The sequence below is a fragment of the Ovis canadensis genome, chromosome 11, assembly GCF_042477335.2.
Source record: "Ovis canadensis isolate MfBH-ARS-UI-01 breed Bighorn chromosome 11, ARS-UI_OviCan_v2, whole genome shotgun sequence".
NCBI classification, from domain to species: Eukaryota; Metazoa; Chordata; class Mammalia; order Artiodactyla; family Bovidae; genus Ovis; species Ovis canadensis.
The window spans coordinates 66,821,751-66,843,938 of record NC_091255.1 but is presented as its reverse complement, the minus strand read 5'-3'; the positions used below and the strand labels follow the sequence as shown (position 1 = coordinate 66,843,938).

Sequence of the window (22,188 nt, the reverse complement as noted above, 5' to 3'; positions counted from 1 at the left end):
ATCTCTTGAGTCTTTGCCGTTCATAGTTGAAGAAGAGAAGTTAGAGTTTGGATAAGAGATATTCAGCCCATGAGAGAGACCAAGAGCCACGGGACAGATGGACACATTCAGAGCGAAAAGGTCCACTAACTGACCGGACAGTGAAACGCTCCAAAAGCAGAGTCACAAGCAACTCCGGAGGTACATGTACAGCCACCAGACTCCTGCAAGGATCCAAGAGAAGGGGAAGGAGTGGGGGGTGGGGATGAAGCGAGGTGGCAGCGTCTCTCGGGAGCCTGCACGCATTCATGGGAGCTCTATTTCAGCACTCGCTTTGGGAAGGGACACTCATGCCAAGACGTCTGGTCACAGTCGTCCTTCCCGGGGCCACGGACGCTCACCGCCAGCAGCTGACATGTCATCGCAGAGTCGCAGTCAAGGCTGGGCAAGAGGAGGTGGTGGTTTCAGGTGGGCTGGGGCAGCCTTGCGGACTGCCGTGTTTTCTAACCTACCCACAGAACAACACGGAGCCAAATGTTCTGCAGGCCGGGCCAGACTTTCCGACCCCACCTTGGGGGTCTGCCAGCCTTCGCTGGCTCACTCCCCACCGTCCAGCCTTCTTGTGAAATGACTGGTGCTTCCTGCTTCCCGTCGCACCCCAGACCCAGACACACCACCGCTGCCTGGGTCGCCGCCCTACGGTCTCGTGAGAGGGAGCCAAGGGGCTCTTGAGGACACAGGAGCCCCTGTTCAGATGAGGATGAAAAAAAAAAAAAAAGAGCCAGGCCATCTCCGTCCCTGCTTCCCAGTTTCCTTGGAGCCCTTTCTCTGCTCCCCCCTCCCCACCCCTTACTCGTGGTCTCTTCCCCCTGGCTGAAATTCAGCACTACATTCCAGCTTCTCTGTGTCCCCAGCTTCCCAGGGACAAGGCCACAGGGATGTTCAGAGAGGCCTGACTCTGAGAACATCTCATCTCCATAGACCTGTCTACCCACCTCCCACCTGTCTCCAGAGAAGCAGCCAACATTCCTTCAGTCCCACAGAGAAAGGGTGTGACTTCGATTACTCAATGCAACCTCGGAGCCAGGCTCTTATGCCCCCAAAACAATAGCGTTATATTTTTCTTGGACTTCCTTCATTTTGCTTGGTTTCTCCTTTGATTGGCAGAAAGAACTCTTCTCCCGCCCCCTCTTTCTGTGTTGTTGTTGTTTAAACACCAGCACAGTCCTTCTGCTAGGGCCCCAACCCCCTCCAGGCTCGAGAAGGTGAAGCCCTGGATGGCGAACTCGAGTGACGTCAACCAGCTTGAGAAACGCCATCCGTTTCTCCTGGGCTTTCTCACACGTGGGAATGTCTCTTGGGAGCCTGCAGCCCATCTCGGATCTGTTTGTCTTGGATGCCGATCCCGGGACGCTGGGTGAGGTGTTAGTCAGACTGACCTTTCTGGTTTTCTGAGTCAGTGAAGTTAGATCACTAAGTCAGGCGCTAAGTGTTGAAAATGAAAATTGGTGTGTGTGGCAGGCTGAGGGAGTCCGGAAGGTGGGAACAAGGTGGTGAGGGGGGAGGCTGACCCTCTGGTTTGGGTTGAAACAAACACAGCCCTCTATGTGCAATCAAACCCATCCTCATCAAAAGAGATTCTGATCATTTGGGATGAAGCTCATATTACAAAGAGTCTTGTATGGACTTGACCTCTCTCTACACACACACACACACACACACACACACACACACAGCCTCTGAAAAGGCTACCATAAGGCTTAAGTCTCAAGGCAGCTTCCATCCATCCCCAAACAACCCAATCTCCTGGTATTCGGGAAATTTTCTGTTTAGTTGTCCACTGAGCTCCGGAGGTCTGTTGGGTTACAAGAGATATTTGCAGAGCATCTTGCTAGGCTGGGGCATTTAGATCACCCACCAATTCCACCCAGCTCCTCTATCACGCAAACAGATCTAATGGAATAACAATGCTAATAATGCCAACTGTTTGGTTTGGATCAGCTTTTTAAACCCAGCTCTTACCTCAGAGGTCAAAATACCTAGTAAGCTCAAGTGGAAGCAGCTTACTCCCATGTGTAAATAGACAGCTGCTGAGAAGTCATTCTTTAACATGGGAAGCTCAGGTCAGTGCGCTGAGATGACCTGGAGGGTGAGATGCTGGAGGCTGGAGAGGGAGGGGACAGGTGTATAATTACGGCTGACTTGCGTTGTTGTACGGCAGAAACCAGCACAACATGGTGAAGCAAATTTCCTACAATTAAAAACAAATTTAAAAAGAAAAAATATCTATGGAAGCTCAGACAAGTTCTCATTTAACAGGAGAAAGCAGCCTCCTCGAGGAGCAAAGTGTTTCTCAGAAGGTCACACCACATATTTACAGAAACACGGTGGTCACAGTGGTCTTGGATCTAGGATTATTAACTGAAAGCTATACGGAGGTTACATTGTGTTGGCAAAAAATAGGGTTTTTTAAAAAATGTTTTTTTGATTTTTGGCTGCAATGCATGTGGGATCCTAGTTCCCTGACCAGGGGTTGAACCCGCACACCCCACGTTTGAAGGCAAAGTCTTAAGCACTGCACTGCCAGGGAAGTCCCCAAAGTTAGTTTTGAGGTGTAACTACCTGTGCTGACCACCTGGTTAAGCTTTGTTGCCTCTGAATCTTCAGAACTCTCCTATTTCCCAAATCATCAATAAAATTTTTACTCCTGCCTCAGCAGGTCCAGCGCACAATCGGGACTTCTTTCACTTAAATGCATCAAGCAGAGCAGGTGCAATCCTTTTCAACAAATATCTGTTGAGCACCGATTACCTTCAAGGCATTTGCTCAAATCAGATTTAAAAAAAAAAAAAAAAAAGCTAAATTCATTCGTGAAAGCAAACCATCCCTACCATTCTCTCTGTTTTCTAAAATTCAGCACCTCCTTACATTTTTTTTCCTACAATTCAGTTCTCAAGAAGAGAAAACGTGATCACAAAAGGAAAGAAATTACCCCCATTTTGTTTTCTCGAAGAACACGCATACACGGACACACGGACTCACAGACGCACAGGCACGTCTGTATGAAATGCTGACTTGTCCAGTAAGATCTCCCTAGATGTCATGGACGGAAATACACTGGGCCTGTCAAAGTCTAAACTGCAAGTCTGCACTTTTTTTTTAAGGCTCCAAAGGGGTAAAAAAGAGAGAGAGAGAGAGAAGGGAAAACCCACCAGGAGCCTAAAGGAGTCAGATCTCTCTCTATACTGCCAGGTAATTGTTAGCAGAAATCGGCTATAATAACAGGCCATTTTAAAGGAATGCTAATTCCATTCTCTCCTGTTCAAAGAAGATCCAGGGTCCGCCTTCGTTCCTAACCTGGGCAGTGTGGAGAAAATAACAATACCTTCTTTCAGCAATGGCGGGCATCGGCAAGCGAGGGATTCTGCCGTCCCAGGTAAGAGCTGGCAGGAGAGGTGAGTGCCACCAAGGGGAAGCTGGCATCAGATCTCAGGGTGGGGGTCAGCCAGGAGACCCCAGGGAAGAGGACCAGCCTCCTGGGAGGCAGTGAGGTTTGAGGGTGTTGCAGGGGGCAGGGTGGGGCAGGTAGGAAGAAGGTGCCTTGCTTTCAGAAACTTAGAAAAAGGCTCTCTACACCTCGGTGCGAATGCCAAGCCTCCACCGTGGCAGCACCTCTAGTCTCTTCAGAAAGGGCTCCCTGCTGACAGTCTGTTTGCAGTCTGGGACTGTTTAATGTTTTATACCACTGGCTCCTTCTTCCAAGAGTCTGAGGTTTAGGATTTGGGTGAGCATGAAGGTTAGCTTCTCCCTCTCTCCCTCTCTCTCTCTCTCTCTCTCTCTTTGGTTCCTCTGCCTTTTGATTCACAGTTTCCAACACAAAAAGCACTTTATACCATCCATGGAAACCTTCGTGGCCACAGACTTAGAAAAAGATTCTGACGAGTGTCCGACCCAGGCAGGGAAGGCAGAGGGCAGTGTCCAAGTATGTGGCACAGATGTGTTGCTAAAAAAAAAAATCAGGTCCCCAAAGTGGCATTTCTTTGAGAAAAGCTGGACAGGCAAGAGAGTCAGCTGAGAAATTGGCACAGCCTCCACGATGGGTGAAAACTTGAAGTTGCCCTTGAGTGGGTCCACTTGGGAAGCTGTGTAGCACTGAGCTAGACCTCTCTTTAGACACTTGGGAAGTGTTTCTGGAGTGAACATGCCCTGATTTTTTAAAGGGCTCTGTGTCGCTGGAAGGACATACTGGATGCCTCCTGGAGACAGGAGTCATAACATTTGAGTTTGTCATTATTCTTGTCCCCACTAGATTCCCTGGCTCCCCTGAGAATGATCTGAGCTCAGGAAACATCGCCAGAAATGTGCAGCTAAACTGGCTGAGCCTTGTCCTTCTCTCGAAGTCTTCTGCGCCCGTTCTGTATCCTCTCTGGAGACAGTCTGTGCAATCACTTCTACCCACCTTCTCATTTTTCCCCAACCAATTATACAGAAATAGTTGCCTATAATTGGTTAGATAGCATCACTGACTTAATGAACATGAATTTGAGCAAACTCTGGGAGACAGTGGAGGACAGAGGAGCCTGGCGTGCTGCAGTCCATGGGGTCGAAAAGAGTCAGGCGCGACTTAGTGACTGAACAACAATCAGAAAGAAATGAAGGTTGAGCCCAGTTGGTTTCTAATCTGGCTGCTCAGGAGAACAGTCAGAGACAATGGAAGGGACAGCAAGATGCTCAGGGAATCTCCGCTTCAAGTCTCTGAAGCATCCGTCCACCCCACCCTTCTGAGAGCCAGCATCAGCTTCCTCTCTCCTCAAAGCAGCATCACAACCTTTTCCCCACACGTTGTACATGACCAAGTCTTAAACACCAGTGTCTGCTGCACAAATGAAATGTGTTCGCACACAGACCAAGTTTGAACCAGAGGATTCTAATCTTGATTCCTCCCCAAAAGATGAGTTCTCCACAGACAGAGAGTAGCAGCAGGAAGTGAGATCGACCAGTGGGTTATCGAATCGGCCGTGTTTTATGCAAAACACAAGAAAAGACACTGACAAGCAGAAATCCCAGCAGCCCCTCTTTGCTCCAAACCATTCTCCTCCACCGACAACCTTGCTTCGGAACCTTCATGCCCAAATGTGGATTGCCTAGCAAACACAGAGCCTAAAGGAGATAAGACAAGTCTAAAAAGAAACAAGGCATTGGGTAAAACGTCCCCCACTGGAGAACAGAGGTGACGAGGGCATAGCCCATCTGGTCTTCGCAGTAAATGAGTTTTTGAGAAAATTTATTTATTTTTGTTATTTATTTTGGCTGCAGCGAGTCTTAGCTGCAGGATCCAGTTCCCTGACGAGGGATGGAACCCAGGCCGCCTGCATTGGGAGCACAGAGTCTCAGCCACTGGACTACCAGAGAAGTCACCATAAATGGTTTATACATAGTAAGCATCCCAGGGTGGGTGGTTTGTTTTTTTTTTCCTTGTTTTACTGTCGCTGTTAGTGTGGGGTTTTACCACTTGAACCTTAGAGCTGTAAAAGTCTGGACAAGTGAATTAACTCTCAGCCTCAGCTTTCTCATCTGTTAAATGGGAGAAGGGAGACACACCACCAAAGGTTTTCTTGGGGCGATATGGGTGATTTATCCAATCTGCCCTGAACAGATTGCCGAGCATATGGTAGAGAGCTCTGTAACATCTCCTCTTATTAATAAATGACCTAATGGAGGGAACTCCCTGGCGATCCAGCGTTCAGGACTCCCTGTTTCCGCTGCAGGAGACGTAGCTTTGAGCCTCAGTCGTAGAACTAAGAGTCTACATGCCATGTGGCCAAAAGAAACAAAACAAACAAAAAAAAACAACGACCCAATGGAGCAAAAAGAAAAGAAAGGGGTCCGGACAATGACACGGGTCCTGCTCCTCCAGAATGATGAGGACTGCTCTAGGGTGAGAGGGACGGTGACTCCCGCATCTGGTCAGGGGCATAAAACGATTTTGAAAACCTGGACAAGCCTGAATCAAGGTGTGAAACTGCCGCCACCCAACCCAGAGAAGAAAGAAACCCCAACACACATCAGAGCAAAAAGGACGGCTGTGAAATGAAGTCAGCCAAGGCACCGCTTCTGCCAACCCAGAGACGTTCTCATGCAAAGGAGACAAAGAGGAGGAAAGGCACATCAGAGGGGCCTGGCTCAAGTCACACTGTGTTCTCTGCTCCTCGGAGACAAAGGCTGCCAAACCCCGATTAGGGGACAGGGAGAAGATAAGAGCAGAGACGCGCTTCCCAAAAGAGTGGACGCCCAGTTCTTCGCGTGACCCAAGAAGAGAGCCAGAGCCCCAGGAGAGCTCCCAGAGAACAGCAGGAACGTGGGGGAGTGGGCTGCCTGGGCCAGCCTGCCTGCCGGCCTTGGAGCCCAGTTCCGTGGAGACAGCAGCGTGTGGGGCTCTGCGTGTGCCCGGCGTGCCAGGAGGCACACGGGGAGCTGGCAACACAGGACCCAGTGATCTGCCTCTCCCATTAGCTCTGGGGCCTCGAGCAAGGCACAGTCTTCTTGCAGGGCTTCTGTTTCTGCCTGTGAAAAAGCAGAGAGAGTAATTTCTCCCCCTCACAGCCTCCCAGAGATGTCCGGGGAATAGAGCTGATGAGTGGATGTAAGGGGCACTTCAAAAGCAGAAGCAGGAAGCAGCGGCAAGGAATATTCGTTAGTGGTGAAATTATTTTTTCAGTAATAGTTGAGAAGGCACAAGACCATTTGCTTCAGAATAGTGCGTGTGTGTGTGTGTGTGTGTGTGTGTGTGTGTGTATGCCTGGGAGAAAGAGACAGAGAGGATAAAGAGTGTACCCCCAGGACTCCTGCACACAGTTAGTGATCCCTCACGTGTGAATGGGCTTCTGGAGGAACCTGTGAAGCTGGGCTGGGTTGAGTCCACAGTTTCTGGTTTGGGCGGGCGGGGTGAAAGAGACCCCAGTGAGGATGGAAGTGGACACTTGACATGGACTGAGCAAGGGCTATACAGGCCCCAAACACACTTGGCCTATCCCCATCGGGGTCCCCATATTTCCTACATGGGGTGGCCTCCCACTGGCCGGAAGAGCGTGTCCATCCACTGACCCCTGACTGCATCGCCCCGCCCACCTAGCAATAAGTTTCACCCAGGGGGAGCAAAAATCTGTGGCACTTTGACATTTACTGACTAAATAAATACCTGCTGGAATTAACTCCGCCCACCCCACCCAAGAGCCAGGGCCTAAGTTTCCCGAAGCTCAGGTTTCTCTCCTCCTCCTGCTGCTTCTTGTCCTCTCTCTCCTTCTTCCTCCAAAGAAATCACAGTTTGGAATTAGGGGCAGGGGTGGAGACGGGAGATTCTGTTCTTTCAAGTGCCTTTGTTCGGGGAGAAAGTAGGATGTTGGGTCCAAATAACACTGCAAGAGAAACCCACGTTCCTAGACACCGTATGTCTGTGTCCACACATTTGCCCCCTCTTGCCCTTTAAATCCCACCCCCCGCCCAAGAGGAGCAGGGAAGGATTCTTGCTGCGGGCGCTCTGGGGACTGCAGTCCCCGGGGCGTATGGGAGTGATTAGCTTACAGATTTCAGGTAGCTCCAGCCACACGTGCAACCCACATGACACCCCTAATTCCAGGCCCAGCTCTCCTTCTCCAAACAAACAGCAGCACCGTTTGCAGAGGAAAGAAAATGCCTTTCTTAGGAGACCCACAGAGGAAAGCCAGGTCAGAATTGTCTGCTCTGCTCTGGACAAACCCCTCGCCCAACCCAGCCCACTGTTCATTCAAGGGGCAGCTACACCGAGGCTCATCCGTGAAAAGGCTGTGCCTCGTGCTTAGAAAAGCAAGCAAGAAAACCAGGAAGAGAAAAATATTTATTATCCTTGTGTATTTGGGTAGCAGGGTCCAGGGGGGTTAGAGGCTTCTGATCTGTTAATAATGCTTTCAGTTCGTGGTTTGATTGTTTTCTCAGAACCTGTAAATCCAGGCTTGAAATGTATAAAGATTGCAATTCTAAAAGTTTTACATCCATCACTCCAAAAATTCTCCAAAGGCATGTCTCCAAAACCCTTTCTTATGAGAAAGAAGTCAGAGGGTAGGAAATTTAAGAGAGGATTCCAGAACAAGAACAGACTTCCTCGAAAGTGATGCAGACAGACATCTAGGGGACATGTTTTGACCCACATAAAGATATCTCATCGAATCAGCCAGGGTGTCCTGCCAGGGCCCGAGCTGGAATCTACCATTAGACATTCATTGCTGTGGCTAAATTTTGCTCTCATTCTCTAAATGGAGGTTTACTCAGCAGAGTCTTTGCGGCATACAGACTGAAGATTCAAAAAGGATAACACTCTGTACTTGTCCTCAAGGAGATCATAGTTTAATGGCTCGCATATCCACACAAAGGACAAATGAGAACACCAAGAGACAAGAACAAGATATTATTAAAACAGAGATAAGAGCAAATATCCATTCCTGGGAAGACATCAAGTCTTCACCGAGGGGTTACTATGTAGCCTGGATCTCTATCTCCTACTAAAGTCTGTCTACCTCTGAGATTGAGAATATACTAGGCATACAGTCATTCACTCCATAGTCTGAATAAGGCTCACATTTTCCCCAGGACAGCAGTGGATGAGGGCAGCTTTCATCTGAGAGAGATACCCTTCCCTGAAGAGGGAGCAGCGCCCTGCCAAAAAGGGCTGGAAGGAAGGCTCCCCTGTCCCTGAGAAGCACATGAAGACAGGAGTAAGCCAATGCATAAACCCAGGAAGGCTGGGTCAGTTCAACACACGAGTCTCTGAGAAATAGCCAAACAACGAGGACAAGACCTGAGGAGTCAGGACCACTCTCAAGAATCAGCAAGTGAAGACACAGGAACAATTCTTTCTAAGGAAATTCCTAGGAAGCATTGCTTAGAATTTTTTTTTAATCAGAAGAGAATCTAGGGACTTGGCTGGAAGGCCAGAGGTTGAGACTTCATCTTCCAGGGCAAGGGGTATGGGTTCGCTCCCTGGTTGGGGAACTAAGATCCCAACCAGGGATGTGTGTGCTTGCTCAGTCAAGTCCGACTCTTCGCGACTCCACTGACTAGCCCTCCAGGCTCCTCTGTCCACAGAATCTTCCAGGCAAGAATACTGGAGTGGGTTGCCGTTTCCTCCTCCAGGGAATCTTCTTGACCCAGGAATCGAACCCAAGTCTCTTGTATGTCCTGCCTTGGCAGGCAGACTCTTTACCAAGTGCATCCACCTGGGAGGCCCCAGATCCCACATGCTTTGCAGCCAATTAAAAAACCAAAACAAAACATAAACACACACACACACACAGAAGCAATACTGTAACAAATTCAATAAAGACTTTAAAAATGGTCAACATTTTAAAAAAAAATTTTTTTTTAAAGAGAGTGAACCTAGTCTTTCCTCTGAACCCACTCTTAAGCCTCAAAAGCAACCTCACCATCACTTCCTGGTTCGTCTGACTGAAAATCAAAGTGCCCTTTGCAGGAGTAGGTCAGGGCAGCCTGAGAATGAAGGGAGATGCAGGTGACGGTTCGTGTCATCCTCTGCCTAACCCATCCGGTCCTCTTGGCTGTAGCGGTTCTCAGGCCTCGCAGAGCTGAGGGAATGAGCTTGGAGGCAAAACCCACCCCCCGCACGTATTGCTCTGAAACCCCGCTTTCCCCAGACCTCAGTTCCTGGAGGGGAGTCAGAATCAAGAGAGCCTCCTCGGTGCCAGGAAAATAGAAAGCAATTAGTGACTTTTGCTTTAGGCAGAATCTAAAGGGGAAAAAGAAAACTTGGAGCCTCACTGAACTCCACCTCCCTGGGCCTCTCCGGAACCACAATGTTGAGCCCACTCAGCGTTTGGCCCATGCCACCCTCTCCTCCCCCAGAAGATTTCTCTGCTCCTGGAAAATCATCTGGAAATTGTCATCACCACTGTGCTGGCTGGCAGATGTCCCCCAAAGAGAGAGTGAAGCGTACCACACACTACAAGGCATTTCTGGGCTTGGACCAAGAAAGTGGGTGGGGGGACGGAGTAGCCCAGGCGAAGAATAGCATAGCATCGGTGGGGACAGGAGCCAGAGGTGGGCTCTGCGGGAAGAGGAGAGAGACCAACACGGGCCTGACTCTGAGCCAGGAGCTCAGGACACTTCTCCCTTCTCCCTTGTCTTCCCCTCGGCACACGGATACAGCAGCAAGGAGGGGACTCGGTGCCCTGTGCCCCACGCGTTCTTTCAGGACAAGAAGGGAATCCAGGGCAGAGGCTGAGAGGGAAGGTCTCAGGAAGTAGCGAACCCAGAGAGCAAAGCAGCAGAGAACGGGCAGAATTCAGAGGCTGACCCTGATGGAAGCCAGATCAAGCGACAGTAACAGCCAGGGTCTCAGTCTTGCCCCCTTTGGACGGTCAGGCACACAGTAGGAACTTCAAGCCACGTCCGGTGACCTGATTGACAAGGGGAGCTGAGGATGACTGAAGGTGGGCTGGCTGGGACAGGCGGGAGGACAGGGAAGGGAGGGTGACGGAGGGGACAGGCTGTGCCCACTGTGCTGTGTGTCCTGGCCCCAGAATTGCGCCCCACCTGCCGGAGGCCTGGAGACAACACTCAGGCCTGTAGGCCTCGCTCCTGCACAGCCTCCCGGAGTCACCCACACCTCAGCCACGTGCGGAGTGAGCAGCACCCGGTCAGCTGCCCAGGACTTTACGCGTTTAGCACAGCTGTGCAGGCCTGCATGGGAAGCTGCTTCAGTTGTGTCCGACTCTGCGTGACTCCCATGGACTGTAGCCCATGGTTCCTCTGTCTGGGATTCTCCAGGCAAGAACACTGAAGTGGGTTGCCATTTCCTTCTCCATTAGTATGGCTGAGGTTCAGACAAAAGCTGGGTTTGGGGCTTCCTCACAGGCCAAGCCTCTGGGGGCAGCAAGGCTGGGCAGGAGAGCAGATCCTGGAGGCAAGGGGGCGAATGCCAGCGCAGAGCATCTGAGCCAAGACCACCCGCCCTGCCTCCCTCTCCTCCAGGAGCCAGAATCTTCCCGCCATCAGGCCCCACTTTTCTTCTAGCTCCTGAGGACAACCTGCCGAGTGTGAGATGCCTCCTCCACTCCCAGAAAGTGAGCCCTTAAGGAAAAGGCCCCTCCATGTAGGGCTCTCTGAGTCTACTGGTCCCTTCTGAAGAAAAGTAAGGGCCTCGATGTTCGCATCTCTAGCAAGCCTGCCCCTAAGTTACCCGGGAGACTGCTGCGTGTTGCTGCCTTGAGTGCAGGAGTGAAGGGGGATGCAGCTAAAAAGACTCTTCTGCCAACGAAGCTGACAGCTTTGGGAGCTTTAGGGGGACCAGGAGGAAACTCGTTTCTGCAGCCACTCCTGCCTTGTCCAGGCTGTTGGGCCTTCTCTCCTGTTTCCTCCCACCTGGAATTTGGGGGAGCGGCAGGTTCTAGCCCGAGGACTCACTGTGACAGAAACACCTGCTCTTGCCCATTATATGTAAACACGCGTTGTCCTAAAGACAGACTCACTGATACCGTGAGATTTGTCTGGGTCTCAATAATATAAAGGAGGGGCCACAAAAAAAAAGAAAGAAAGAAACCAACAAAAACAAAAAGAAAACGGTTCCCCTCATCTAAGGCAGGTCAAATTTCACATTCATTTTAAAAAAAAAGTGTGGGGGGGGATTTAAGAGTTTATTTATTCCTTTTACACCAGTGAAAGGGCCTTGGGAGAAAAATGTCATAGAGAGAAGTGGGGGTGGAAAAGAATGAACCTCCTTTCTCAAAACGCCTCATCTGCCTATTGGAAGCTGGGAAAGAGAGGACAGAGAGACAGCCCTTGCCTCTCCCTTGAACCAAACCCCCAGAGGCAATGCGGTCATAATGCTGCTGGCCTCCTCTGCCTGCTTGCAGACAGCCTGAGCGCCAAGAAATTAATCTGAAATAAACAATGACAAGGCAGGAAGCCCAGTGCATCTCCGGGTTCCCTGGGGACTCCACTTGATGATGCCCCGGGGCTGTTTAAGCAGGGGGCTCTCGGTCCGCCCACCCTCTGCAGTTTTCGCGACGTCACAGCACCGAGAACCACCAGCGTTAAGATGTCACTCCGGGATAACCGGAAAGTTGGAGACTGACTTCATGGCTTTGGCCTTCCCGGGGCCCTAGGTGGAAGGCACTCTGGCAGCTGCCTGAGCTAGACCAGAGGACTGGCGACCCAGCTTGATCGTCTGCCCAGGAGCCCGGCTCAGGCCACTCAGCATCAGCAAGGCATCACAGGAAGCCTTGGCCCCTCGAAACTACGGGTTCCAGAAACCAGGGCGATGCAACGTGCCCCGGGCATCCGGTCCTGCTGAGATAGAAAAGGATTGCGAGAAAGACACAAGATCACTTGTCTTAAATTCTGGCAGTCACCTTTGGAATTGTGTAATAATACCATTTTGCTCTTTTTCTAGGTTGGATGGAGACAGCCCCTCCCCCTGCCCCATTCATGCAGATCGGAAATAATCTGATGTCCCAGCTACGAGGACATCTCGGAGGCAGCAGCTGGGTAGAGGCCCTGCAGAGTGAGACGCAGTCCTCATTCTAAAGCTCCAGGTCTCCTTGGGAAATTGTCCAAAACTCCTGAAAATCTCAGCTCTTTTCTGTTAGTTCTCTCCCCGGAACTAAAGACACCTAAGCTGAAAGGGGACCCCAGGGGAGGCAGGTGGGACTCTGTGACCTACAGGGAAAACGCTTGGGGTGAAGTGAGCGCCCTGACCCCTTCGGAGTCCAGGGCAAAGGAGGCACGCTCTAGCGCTGGTTTTATTTGTATTTTTAAATCAGCAAGGCAAAAGCACTTTCAGCTGAAAATGCCCCAGAGATTTTTTTTTTTTTAAGAGGGGAATTATGGAGGGACGAACTCACACACACAGTCCTAGGAAGTTTCCCGCGGGCCATCCTAGAGAAGCCTGGAGGGAATCCGCAGGATGCCCGTCTCCCTGGTACTTTGACTAAAAACAGATATTTTCGAAAAAGGAAGGTTAAAAAAAGACAGCGAGCCAGCACACTCCCTTTGGAAGCAAAGTCCCTCTGGGGCCACGGCCGGGACGTCCCCACTGCCAGCTCTCCCCTCCTCTCCCCGTCGGACTCTTAGCCAGTCCCGGACTAGCCAGCTCGCCCAGTCTCTCTCGCCTTGGCTGGATCCCCGCGCCCCCGGGGCGCCAAGCGGGTTTGCAGCCTCCGCTGCCCCCAGGGCGGGCCGCGTCAACCGGAGCAGGGGGACGGGTTCCTGCCTCCTTCCTGAGACACTTCCCGTTCACCGCACCCCGCTTTCTCTGCGAAAACAGACGGGGGTGAGAAAACTGAAATGCCCCCTCTCGGCCTGCAGTTTTAGGGGCGCCGGGATGCTCCAATCTCGGGCGACACAGATCGGATCACCTCCCCGAGCAGGGCGCCCGTTTGGGGAGAAACGCACAGGGACACACACACAGGCGAAGGCGTTTGGGGACGTGCTGCCGGGAGGTCTGGAGGCCTGCGAGGTGCAGAGGTCACTTTCTCTGGCCGGTCCACAGATATTCACTGCACCCCGACGAAGCAGCCTGGCACTTCCCTTTTCCCTTCTGCTGTGGCCGCGCAGCCCGGCGCTTGTCCTGAGACAAGCTTACCTGCGCCTCCTTCGCAAAAAGAACTGGAGTCCCACGCGAACTGGGGAGACGGGCAGGCCGGCTCGGGCCCCGGTGAAACGGTGCTAAAAACGAGGATCCGCAGGCCGCTCAGGGAGGGCGCCAGGGCCTGAGGGTCCCGCCGGGGGCTGGGCTCTTTCACCTCAAGGGAACACGGCCAGGGATGTTCGCGGAGAGCAGGGGCATCCATCGTCCCCGGCACTTCTACAGAAAACACTGCCCGGGGCTGAGAGACGCGGGAGACGCTGCCGCTCGCATCCCCACCAGTTAGGGGTTTTTTTCCCCACCTAGGACCTGCCTGCCTGCAGAAAACAGTTTGGACACAGTCCTCACTTTGGCCAAGGAATTTTAGGGAGGGAGGTCGCGGTCCTTAGTCCCCCCGCCTCCGCAGTCAAAAGGGAGCCCCCTCCGCCCACAGGGCCCACCCCCACCCGAGACAGAGGAGCCCCACCGCCCCAGGCTCGCGGAACCCGCTCCGCGCCAGCTGCGCTGGGCTCCTGCTTGGCTCCCGCGTAGACGCGGAGGGGGACCAGCCGCCCGAGCTGGGGAAATTGAGCCCGGCGCCGGCCCCGGACGCCGAGTGAGCGGGAGGGGGAGGCGTATCCCAGACCTCGGTTTCCCTAGGGATACGCTCGCACCGATAGCCTAGGCTCCCGGCCGCAGACCTCGCGGCGTTGCCTCCCTCGCGGGCGGGACTCGAATGCGCGCCTTGTACTGGGGCAGTGCGGCCCAGCGCTCGCCCCTCTGGTCGGTCTGCGCGCCCCTGATCTCCTCCAGCCCCCCACGCCCAGACTGTTCAGCTCCGGGCAGAACGCTCTAGCTCAAACTGGGTCGACAGCCTCAGTTTCCCCATCTGCAACCGGAATACTGTGAACGGGTTTCTTTCCCTCGGGTTCTCTGACTCAGGGGCTCTGGTCGGGGGCTGCGAGCCTTCTTCCCTGGGCAGCTCAGGGAGGTCAACCTGCAACCCGGGGAGAGTCACACCCTGGAGCGAACCGAGTCCCCGCATGGAGGCGGGTGGGGGTGGGGGGTTGGCACCCGCCGGAGCTGCCTGCAGAGATGCAAAACCGCCGCCCCCACTGACTGACCCACGATGCCCACGCGCCAGAATCGGCCTGGTCCTGGCACTCCGTGACGCTTGGCACCTTGGAGCTGGGGGTCCTTGCGGTCTCGGTGTTCCAGTTCTGGGCAGAACAGAAACGTCAGGCATCTCAAATGCTACCCCGACCCCTTCCCCACAGACGACACATCTCCCAGTTCCCCTCGCTGGGCTGCCCAGAGGTGGACCTGCATGGGAGGACATATCGGATAGGAATTCCTGCAGAAACACACCACCCCCTACCACCACCATCTAAGTTTTCCTGCAGTTCCTGAGAGTTAAGACAGTTTCTGGGCTTTTGGCGCCCTCTCTGGATGCAGCTAAAAATTGCAGCCCGTTTTTAAAGTCAACTGATTGTTTATCCTGTTTTCAAAAAGATACAAAAATATTGGTATGGAACAAACAGAAAGGGGATACAGATCTATAGGTTACAATTTTAAATTCTATGCATTACATAGCTCCTATTACATTATCAATTTAAAATATATTTTAAATGTACGTATTTATCTTGACAAATATTTAGTGAAATATTACCAAAAAAAAAAGTCACAGTCGTCTTCATTGCCTTCATGCCAGTAAACACGGGAATCGCAATAAAATGTAGCTAAATACAGACGGCCCGGCTAAAGCGTCTGCCCGAAGTTCTGGTCTCTGAGTCCCCTCTTGGGTCAGGTGTCCTTCGAATTGTACTAACAACTGCCCCCTCCCTAGGACACAGATATCAGTCCCTACTAAGCGGGACTTTTTCTCCTAAGAAAGGACGGAGTTGTTCTTAGACTTTCCCAGCGTATTCACGCGGCCAGGAATACAAGGCTGTAGTACCTTGTCTCTTAAACGGGTAAACAAGCTATAGAGTATCAGACACGTCCACTTGTAGGTTATATTCGCTTAAAAAGTAAATAGTGTTTCACAGTTTTGTGACTGGCTACCTTCCGAAGAGTTCCATTTCCTGTAGCAAATGTCCACTTTTTCAGAAGAAATGGAAATGTCAGAAAAAGAAAAAATTCTCCAAGGAAAACATTCTTTGAAATCTTGCACTAATATCCGCAGTTGCAAATTAGAAATGAGAAGCCTTTGCTGTGAAGAGGGATGATTCACCGTGACAATAATTTAATTCGGAGGCGAACCCTGGCGAAAGCCAGAAGGGGAAGGGGCGAGGTATTTAAAAGTGAGTTTTCCGCCGCGGTGCGTTTATTTGTGATTCTCAACACACGGAACCCGCAGGCGACTAAGATTTTTCTTCCCTCTCAAAACACAGAGCCAACTAAGCAGTTCGTGTAAACACAAAAGTTGTGCTCAAATCACACTTGAAATACATCAGCAACACCCCCACACCCCTGGCCAGAACTTCCGAATGTCTGCAAGTCAGAGAGGATACGGCTAAAGTCAGGACCACAGGCGCTTCACCGCTCCAGGTGTTTTTGTAGGGCTGGGGGCTGGGGGCGGGGGGAGGAGGGTGAAAGCAGGCAAGAAGCACGACTCCACCAAAATGGAGTGTTTTGTCTGCGGTGGTACCCATTTGTTTTGGCTTTTTCAAACCCAGTGACGGGCCTCGGCCTCCAGGCCCAGCACAGCCACGTTCGCCAAAAGTTCGGTTTCTGAAAGCCAGAGCAGTAAGCGAACTCTCTCCAGGGCTAACTTTGCTCAAGTTCTGATTCGGCCAGAGGTGAAAGGCAGAACCTAGGGATGGCCGCCCTGTCACTGAGGCGCGCGGCGGGGTGCGGGCCGGGGGGGAGCGGGGGTGCTGAAGAAGAACTAAGTCAGAGTTCAAGGTCGGAGAGGCGCGGGCCGGCTCCCGCGAGTGCGCGGGGCTCCGGCGTCTCTGCGGCCGCCGGCGCGAGCGGGGCACTTCGCTGTGGTTTTCATTGATTCTCTTTGCACCGAGCGCAGCCGAGTCCCGACCAGCCGCACGGGCCCCGGCGAACCAGAGCATGTTCATCTATTTATACGGATTATTACAGAGGAACGGCGGACGTTGAGTCACCAAAACATTTGCTTCAAAAGACAATTTCTAAGCACATTCGGAGGAGGCAGGCTCCAGGAGCGGAAACTGGGCTAGGATTTAAGGAAGGAGCGACAGCTTTTCGAATACTGCAAACCCAGTTAAGTCCCCGGGACCGCGGAGAAAACTGAACAGAAATGCTTGTGGGTGGGGACAAATCCTAGTCCACACACACACACACACACACACACACACACACGCAAAGATTCGCGCAGAGACGGCACCGAATTCTGATATTAAGAGAGGACAGCAAACTTACACACTTGGAAGTCCCGGGTCCCCCGCCTTCCCCGGTGCACCCCCCAACCCCCCGCGGGACCAGAGGCTGCGATCGCCTCCCCGCTCCTCCCCTCTCCTCTCGTCACCCTGCCCAGCACCACAGTCCTCCCCCCCCCCCCCCACAAATCGGGCCCAATCAGCTGCCTGCCAACCCCCTCAAATGCCGCGCTGTGATTGGCCCTTGTATTTATTAAAGAGCCGCTGGACTGGGAGTTGGAGAGCGCAGAGCGGACCTGAAACTTCAGTGGCGCCGAGACTTGCCAGTTTCACTCCAGGAACTTTTCTTTGCAGGAGGGAGGAGAGAAGGGGTGCGATCGCCCCCGCTTTTTGCTCTCTCTTCCCCTCCTCCTCCTCCTCTCCAGTTCGCCTTCCCCCACTTGGAGCGGGCAGCTGCGGGCTGGCCCCCGCGCGCCTTCCTAAACCCTCGCTCCTGCGGCCGAGGGACGCGCCAGGCTCCCCGGGAGCTGCTCGCTCCGCGCCCGGGCCGCCGAGGGGAGAGGAGCCCGCGCCTCGAGTGCCCGAGCCGCCGCGGCTCCTCGCCTTTCCCGGCCACCCGCCCCCTGCCCCGGGCCTGCGTATGAATCTCCTGGACCCCTTCGTGAAGATGACCGACGAGCAGGAGAAGGGCCTGTCCGCCGCCCCCAGCCCCACCATGTCCGAGGACTCGGCGGGCTCGCCCTGCCCTTCGGGCTCCGGCTCCGACACGGAGAACACGCGGCCCCAGGAGAACACGTTCCCCAAGGGCGAGCCGGACCTGAAGAAGGAGAGCGAGGAGGACAAGTTCCCCGTCTGCATCCGCGAGGCCGTCAGCCAGGTGCTCAAGGGCTACGACTGGACGCTGGTGCCCATGCCGGTGCGCGTCAACGGCTCGAGCAAGAACAAGCCGCACGTCAAGCGGCCCATGAACGCCTTCATGGTGTGGGCGCAGGCGGCGCGCAGGAAGCTGGCCGACCAGTACCCGCACCTGCACAACGCCGAGCTCAGCAAGACGCTGGGCAAGCTCTGGAGGTAGGGCGGGCGGGCGCGGCGGGGTCGGCTCCGCGGCGGCGGGGGGCGCTGGCCCCGACGGTCTCTCCGCGCCCCGCCTCCCCGCGGGAGGGGGTCGCCGGTCCCCCTGCAGGCTCGGGGCGGGGGGCGCCGGGGAGGGGCGGGGAGGGTTGGCGGAGCGGGGTGCGGGGACGAGGTGTCATTTGGCTGAGAGTTTGACCGAGTTCTTGGGTTGCTCTTGGGGAAAGGGGGGAGGGGTAGGTGAGGCGGGGAGGATTGGGGGGGCACGTCGCAGAGGAGGGGAGGACACTCGCAGGGGACGCGGTGGGACCCGGCTGCTAGCCTCATCTCCCGCCCCCGGCTGTGAAGGTCAACCTCAAGTGGGGGGCGCAGTGGCAATGGAAGTGTGCCGCCCCCTCCCTCGACCTGCGCAAGCCCTTCGCCCACCGGAATGGGATGCACGGGGCGGGGGCAAACCAAGGCCCGAGGGTCCCCGGGCAGGAATCGGACTTGGGGGGTGGCGGTTGGAAGCTGCTGGAAATAGGTTGGTGCCGTGTGTGTGTTAGCGGGCGGCGGTGGGGGGGGGGGGCAGTCCTCAGGAGCGGCTCCTTGCAGATTAAGTGGTTTTTTAGAAAATATTCAGAGGGTGTTGCGGACGGAAGCGGGGTGGGTATAAATTCAGTAGCAAAGGCCGGGAGAGCAGAAGCTATTTTCATCCGCAGCGTTTCCAAAATAGAAGAGAAGGGGAGAGGGCGGGGCGGGGAGGGACGCTCAGGTCGCACCAGGAGGACGAAGTTTTGCGGTTCTTGCTTTTCAAAGAAAAGCGGTGAGCTGCAGTCGCGTCTGGCAGGTAGGGAGGCGGGAGGGAGGCGAGGGTCAGTGTTTGAGGATGCCGCGGGGTGGGGGTCGCCTCCGGGTCTCACCGACCTGCGAGCTCAGCCCCTCTCTCTTTCTCCCCGCGCCGCCCCTAGACTGCTGAACGAGAGCGAGAAGCGGCCGTTCGTGGAGGAGGCGGAGCGGCTGCGCGTGCAGCACAAGAAGGACCACCCGGACTACAAGTACCAGCCGCGCCGGAGGAAGTCGGTGAAGAACGGCCAGGCCGAGGCCGAGGAGGCCCCGGAGCAGACGCACATCTCGCCCAACGCCATCTTCAAGGCGCTGCAGGCTGACTCCCCGCACTCCTCCTCCGGCATGAGCGAGGTGCACTCCCCCGGCGAGCACTCGGGTGAGCCTCCCCCCGCCCCCGGGCCGAGCCGCCAGCCCCCGCCACCGCGCGGCACCCTCCCCCCGGGAGGCTCTGCTTAGGGACCGCGCGCTCCCCGGGGAGGGGACAAACTAAACCCCGCGCCCATTCGCCCAGTTCTCGCCTCGCTGCCCAGGACCGCAGGGCCCCACGAAGTCCCTGGACACGCACAACACACCCCCTAATCCTTGCATCCTAACAGATTAATTTTTACTGCAAGGCAAAATGCCTTTACAACTTTACCGGGCTTCTCCCCTTTTTCCCTTTGCTGCCCCGCCCCCAAAGCACACACAGGGCTTTTCTACAAGTAGCAATGTGGTCTTCCGGACCCTCCGGGGCCTCGGACCTTCCCCTGATAAAAGGGGGCTGCCCAGTGTGTACCCGCGGGTTAATCATTCGACGCCTTATCTCGGGCGCAGCGCGCCTACCTCGCGGATGCGAGGAGGGAGGGTGGGTAGGTGCGCCCCCCGCCCCCGCCGAGACCCGAGCTTCACCTCCCCGCCCTCCCCGCGCCCCCGGGACCGAGCCTCCGGGGAGCCTTGGTTGATGGCCCCGTGCTTCTTCTTTTCGCCGTCCCGCAGGGCAATCCCAGGGTCCGCCGACGCCCCCCACCACCCCCAAAACCGACGTGCAGCCGGGCAAGGCCGACCTGAAGCGCGAGGGGCGCCCCCTGCCAGAGGGGGGCCGGCAGCCCCCCATCGACTTCCGCGACGTGGACATCGGCGAGCTGAGCAGCGACGTCATCTCCAACATGGAGACCTTCGACGTCCACGAGTTCGACCAGTACCTGCCGCCCAACGGGCACCCGGGGGTGCCGGCCACGCACGGCCAGGTCACCTACACGGGCAGCTACGGCGTGAGCAGCACGGCGGCCAGCCCGGCGGGCGCAGGCCACGTGTGGATGTCCAAGCAGCAGGCGCCGCCGCCGCCGCCCCCGCAGCAGCCGCCGCCGCCCCCGCCGCAGCCGGCCCCGCCGCAGGCGCCCCCGCAGCCGCCGCCGGCGCCGCAGGCCGCCCCGCCGCAGGCCGCCCCGCCGCAGGCGCCCCCGCAGCAGCAGCCGCCGCCGCCGCCGCCGCCGCCGGCGCACGCGCTGGGCGCGCTGGGCAGCGAGCCGGGCCCCGCGCAGCGAACGCACATCAAGACGGAGCAGCTGAGCCCGAGCCACTACAGCGAGCCGCAGCAGCACTCGCCGCAGCAGATCGCCTACAGCCCCTTCAGCCTCCCGCACTACGGCCCCTCCTACCCGCCCATCACGCGCGCGCAGTACGACTACAGCGACCCCCAGAACTCGGGCGCCTACTACAGCCACGCGGCCGGCCAGGGCTCCGGCCTCTACTCCACCTTCAGCTACATGAGCCCGGCGCAGCGGCCCATGTACACGCCCATCGCCGACACCTCGGGGGTGCCCTCCATCCCGCAGACCCACAGCCCGCAGCACTGGGAACAGCCGGTCTACACACAGCTCACCAGACCCTGAGAAGAGCTCGCACGGGGCGGGGGCCCACGATGCTGGCCGTGATGATCGCAGAAAGAACCCAAGAAACAAACGCGCGACCCTTTGGACATTTTTTTCTTCTCCTTCTCTCTCTCTCTCTCTCGTTTTTCTTTTTTTTTTTTAAAGACAACGTTAACGCTGAAGGCGACTCGGACGCAGATTCCCAAGACACTAAACGTTGAGCTATCCAGACGCATCACCGCCTTGTCGTTAGACTGGTGGCCAGCCCACTCTTGGCTAGAATGGACCGGCGGAACCGACGCCGAAACTGGACTGGAAACCTTCAAAGCGAGCGTGGAGGACGATGGAGATTCTCTCATGTGACCCAATTTGCTCAGTTCTCTCTGCCTGTTTGGACTTCGTAATTATTTTTTAGCAGTAATTAAAGAAAAAGAAAGTCCTCTGTGAGGAATATTCTCTATTTTAAATATTTTTTAGTATGTACTGTGTATGATTCATTACCATTTTGAGGGGATTTATACATATTTTTAGATAAAAAGAATTAAATGCTCTTATTTTTCCAACAGCTAAAAACTACTTTAGTTTGAACAGCGTGCCCTAGCTTTTCTTGCAGCCAGAGTATTTTTGTATAGATTTGCTTTCTCTTACAAACAAACCAACGAAGGAAAAAAAAAAAAAGTGTGTTATATTAACCTGCAAAAGCCACAGATTTGTGTTAACTGGGCAGTTTGGGGGGGTGAGCTTTGCTTAACTCCTCAGGCTTTCCAATTCAAGGAGAAGTTGCCTTAGAAAGAAAAATCAAGGCCTTATTTTGCAAAAACAGAAGTAAACAATAGTCTAGAGACTATTGTGTGAGCATCTGGTAAGCTTTATCATATATATGTTTTTTAACAAGAAAAAAAAAAGCCGCCTTAAAGCCTTAAAACCATGCTGCTGGAAAATCTTTGCCCCCTCTTTTAGTGCGTTTCTTCCTGTATGTGCTTGTTCGCCACAATCTTAAGCAGCAGAAGGCAAGCAAAGGAGACGAAATCTGTCTGGGGAATGCTTCAGCAGCCAATAAGTACCCCAGCACACTGCCCCCTGGCCGCCTGCCCCGGCCCCATGTGGAACACAGATGCTAGAGTCCTCTCACTAACACCATCACCTGTGCCTCTCTGAACACCAGCAGTTAACCTTCAAGACATTCCACGTGCTAAAATTATTTATTTTGTAAGGAGAGGTTTTAATGAAAAAACAACAGAAAAAAAAAAACTCCCTCTTTTTTTTTTATTTTTAAAATTTACCTTCTTTAAAATAGGTTATTGCAGCAGCCGTCCTCAAAGGGTATGGTCATCTGTTGTTAAATTATGTCCTTAACTGTAACCAGTTTTTTTTTTAATTTATCTCTTTAATCTTTTTTTTTTTATTAAAAGTTTCTTTGGATTCCTTGTCCTAGATTTGTATAAATGCCTTTTTTGTCTGTCTTTTTTTTTTTCCTTTCCTCTTTGTTGTTTTG

The 22,188-nt window shown here is 54.2% G+C and overlaps 1 protein-coding gene and 1 long non-coding RNA gene across 2 annotated transcripts in view; one reads left to right on the top strand and one right to left on the bottom strand.

Moving 5' to 3' along the window:
- The window catches only part of LOC138415445 (uncharacterized), a 41,846-nt gene extending 24,769 nt beyond the window's left edge, over positions 1-17,077 (bottom strand). Inside the window, exon 1 of the long non-coding RNA XR_011247253.1 lies at positions 16,988-17,077. This is a non-coding gene — a long non-coding RNA (uncharacterized lncRNA). The remainder of the gene's footprint in view (positions 1-16,987) is intronic.
- Positions 17,078-17,234: 157 nt separating this feature from the next.
- SOX9 (SRY-box transcription factor 9) lies at positions 17,235-21,461 on the top strand. The gene is made up of 3 exons (XM_069544068.1): positions 17,235-18,015; positions 18,966-19,219; positions 19,819-21,461. The coding sequence occupies exons 1-3, from the start codon at positions 17,585-17,587 to the stop codon at positions 20,712-20,714; spliced, it is 1,581 nt and encodes a 526-aa protein (XP_069400169.1). The 5' UTR covers positions 17,235-17,584; the 3' UTR covers positions 20,715-21,461.
- Positions 21,462-22,188: the final 727 nt, after the last annotated feature.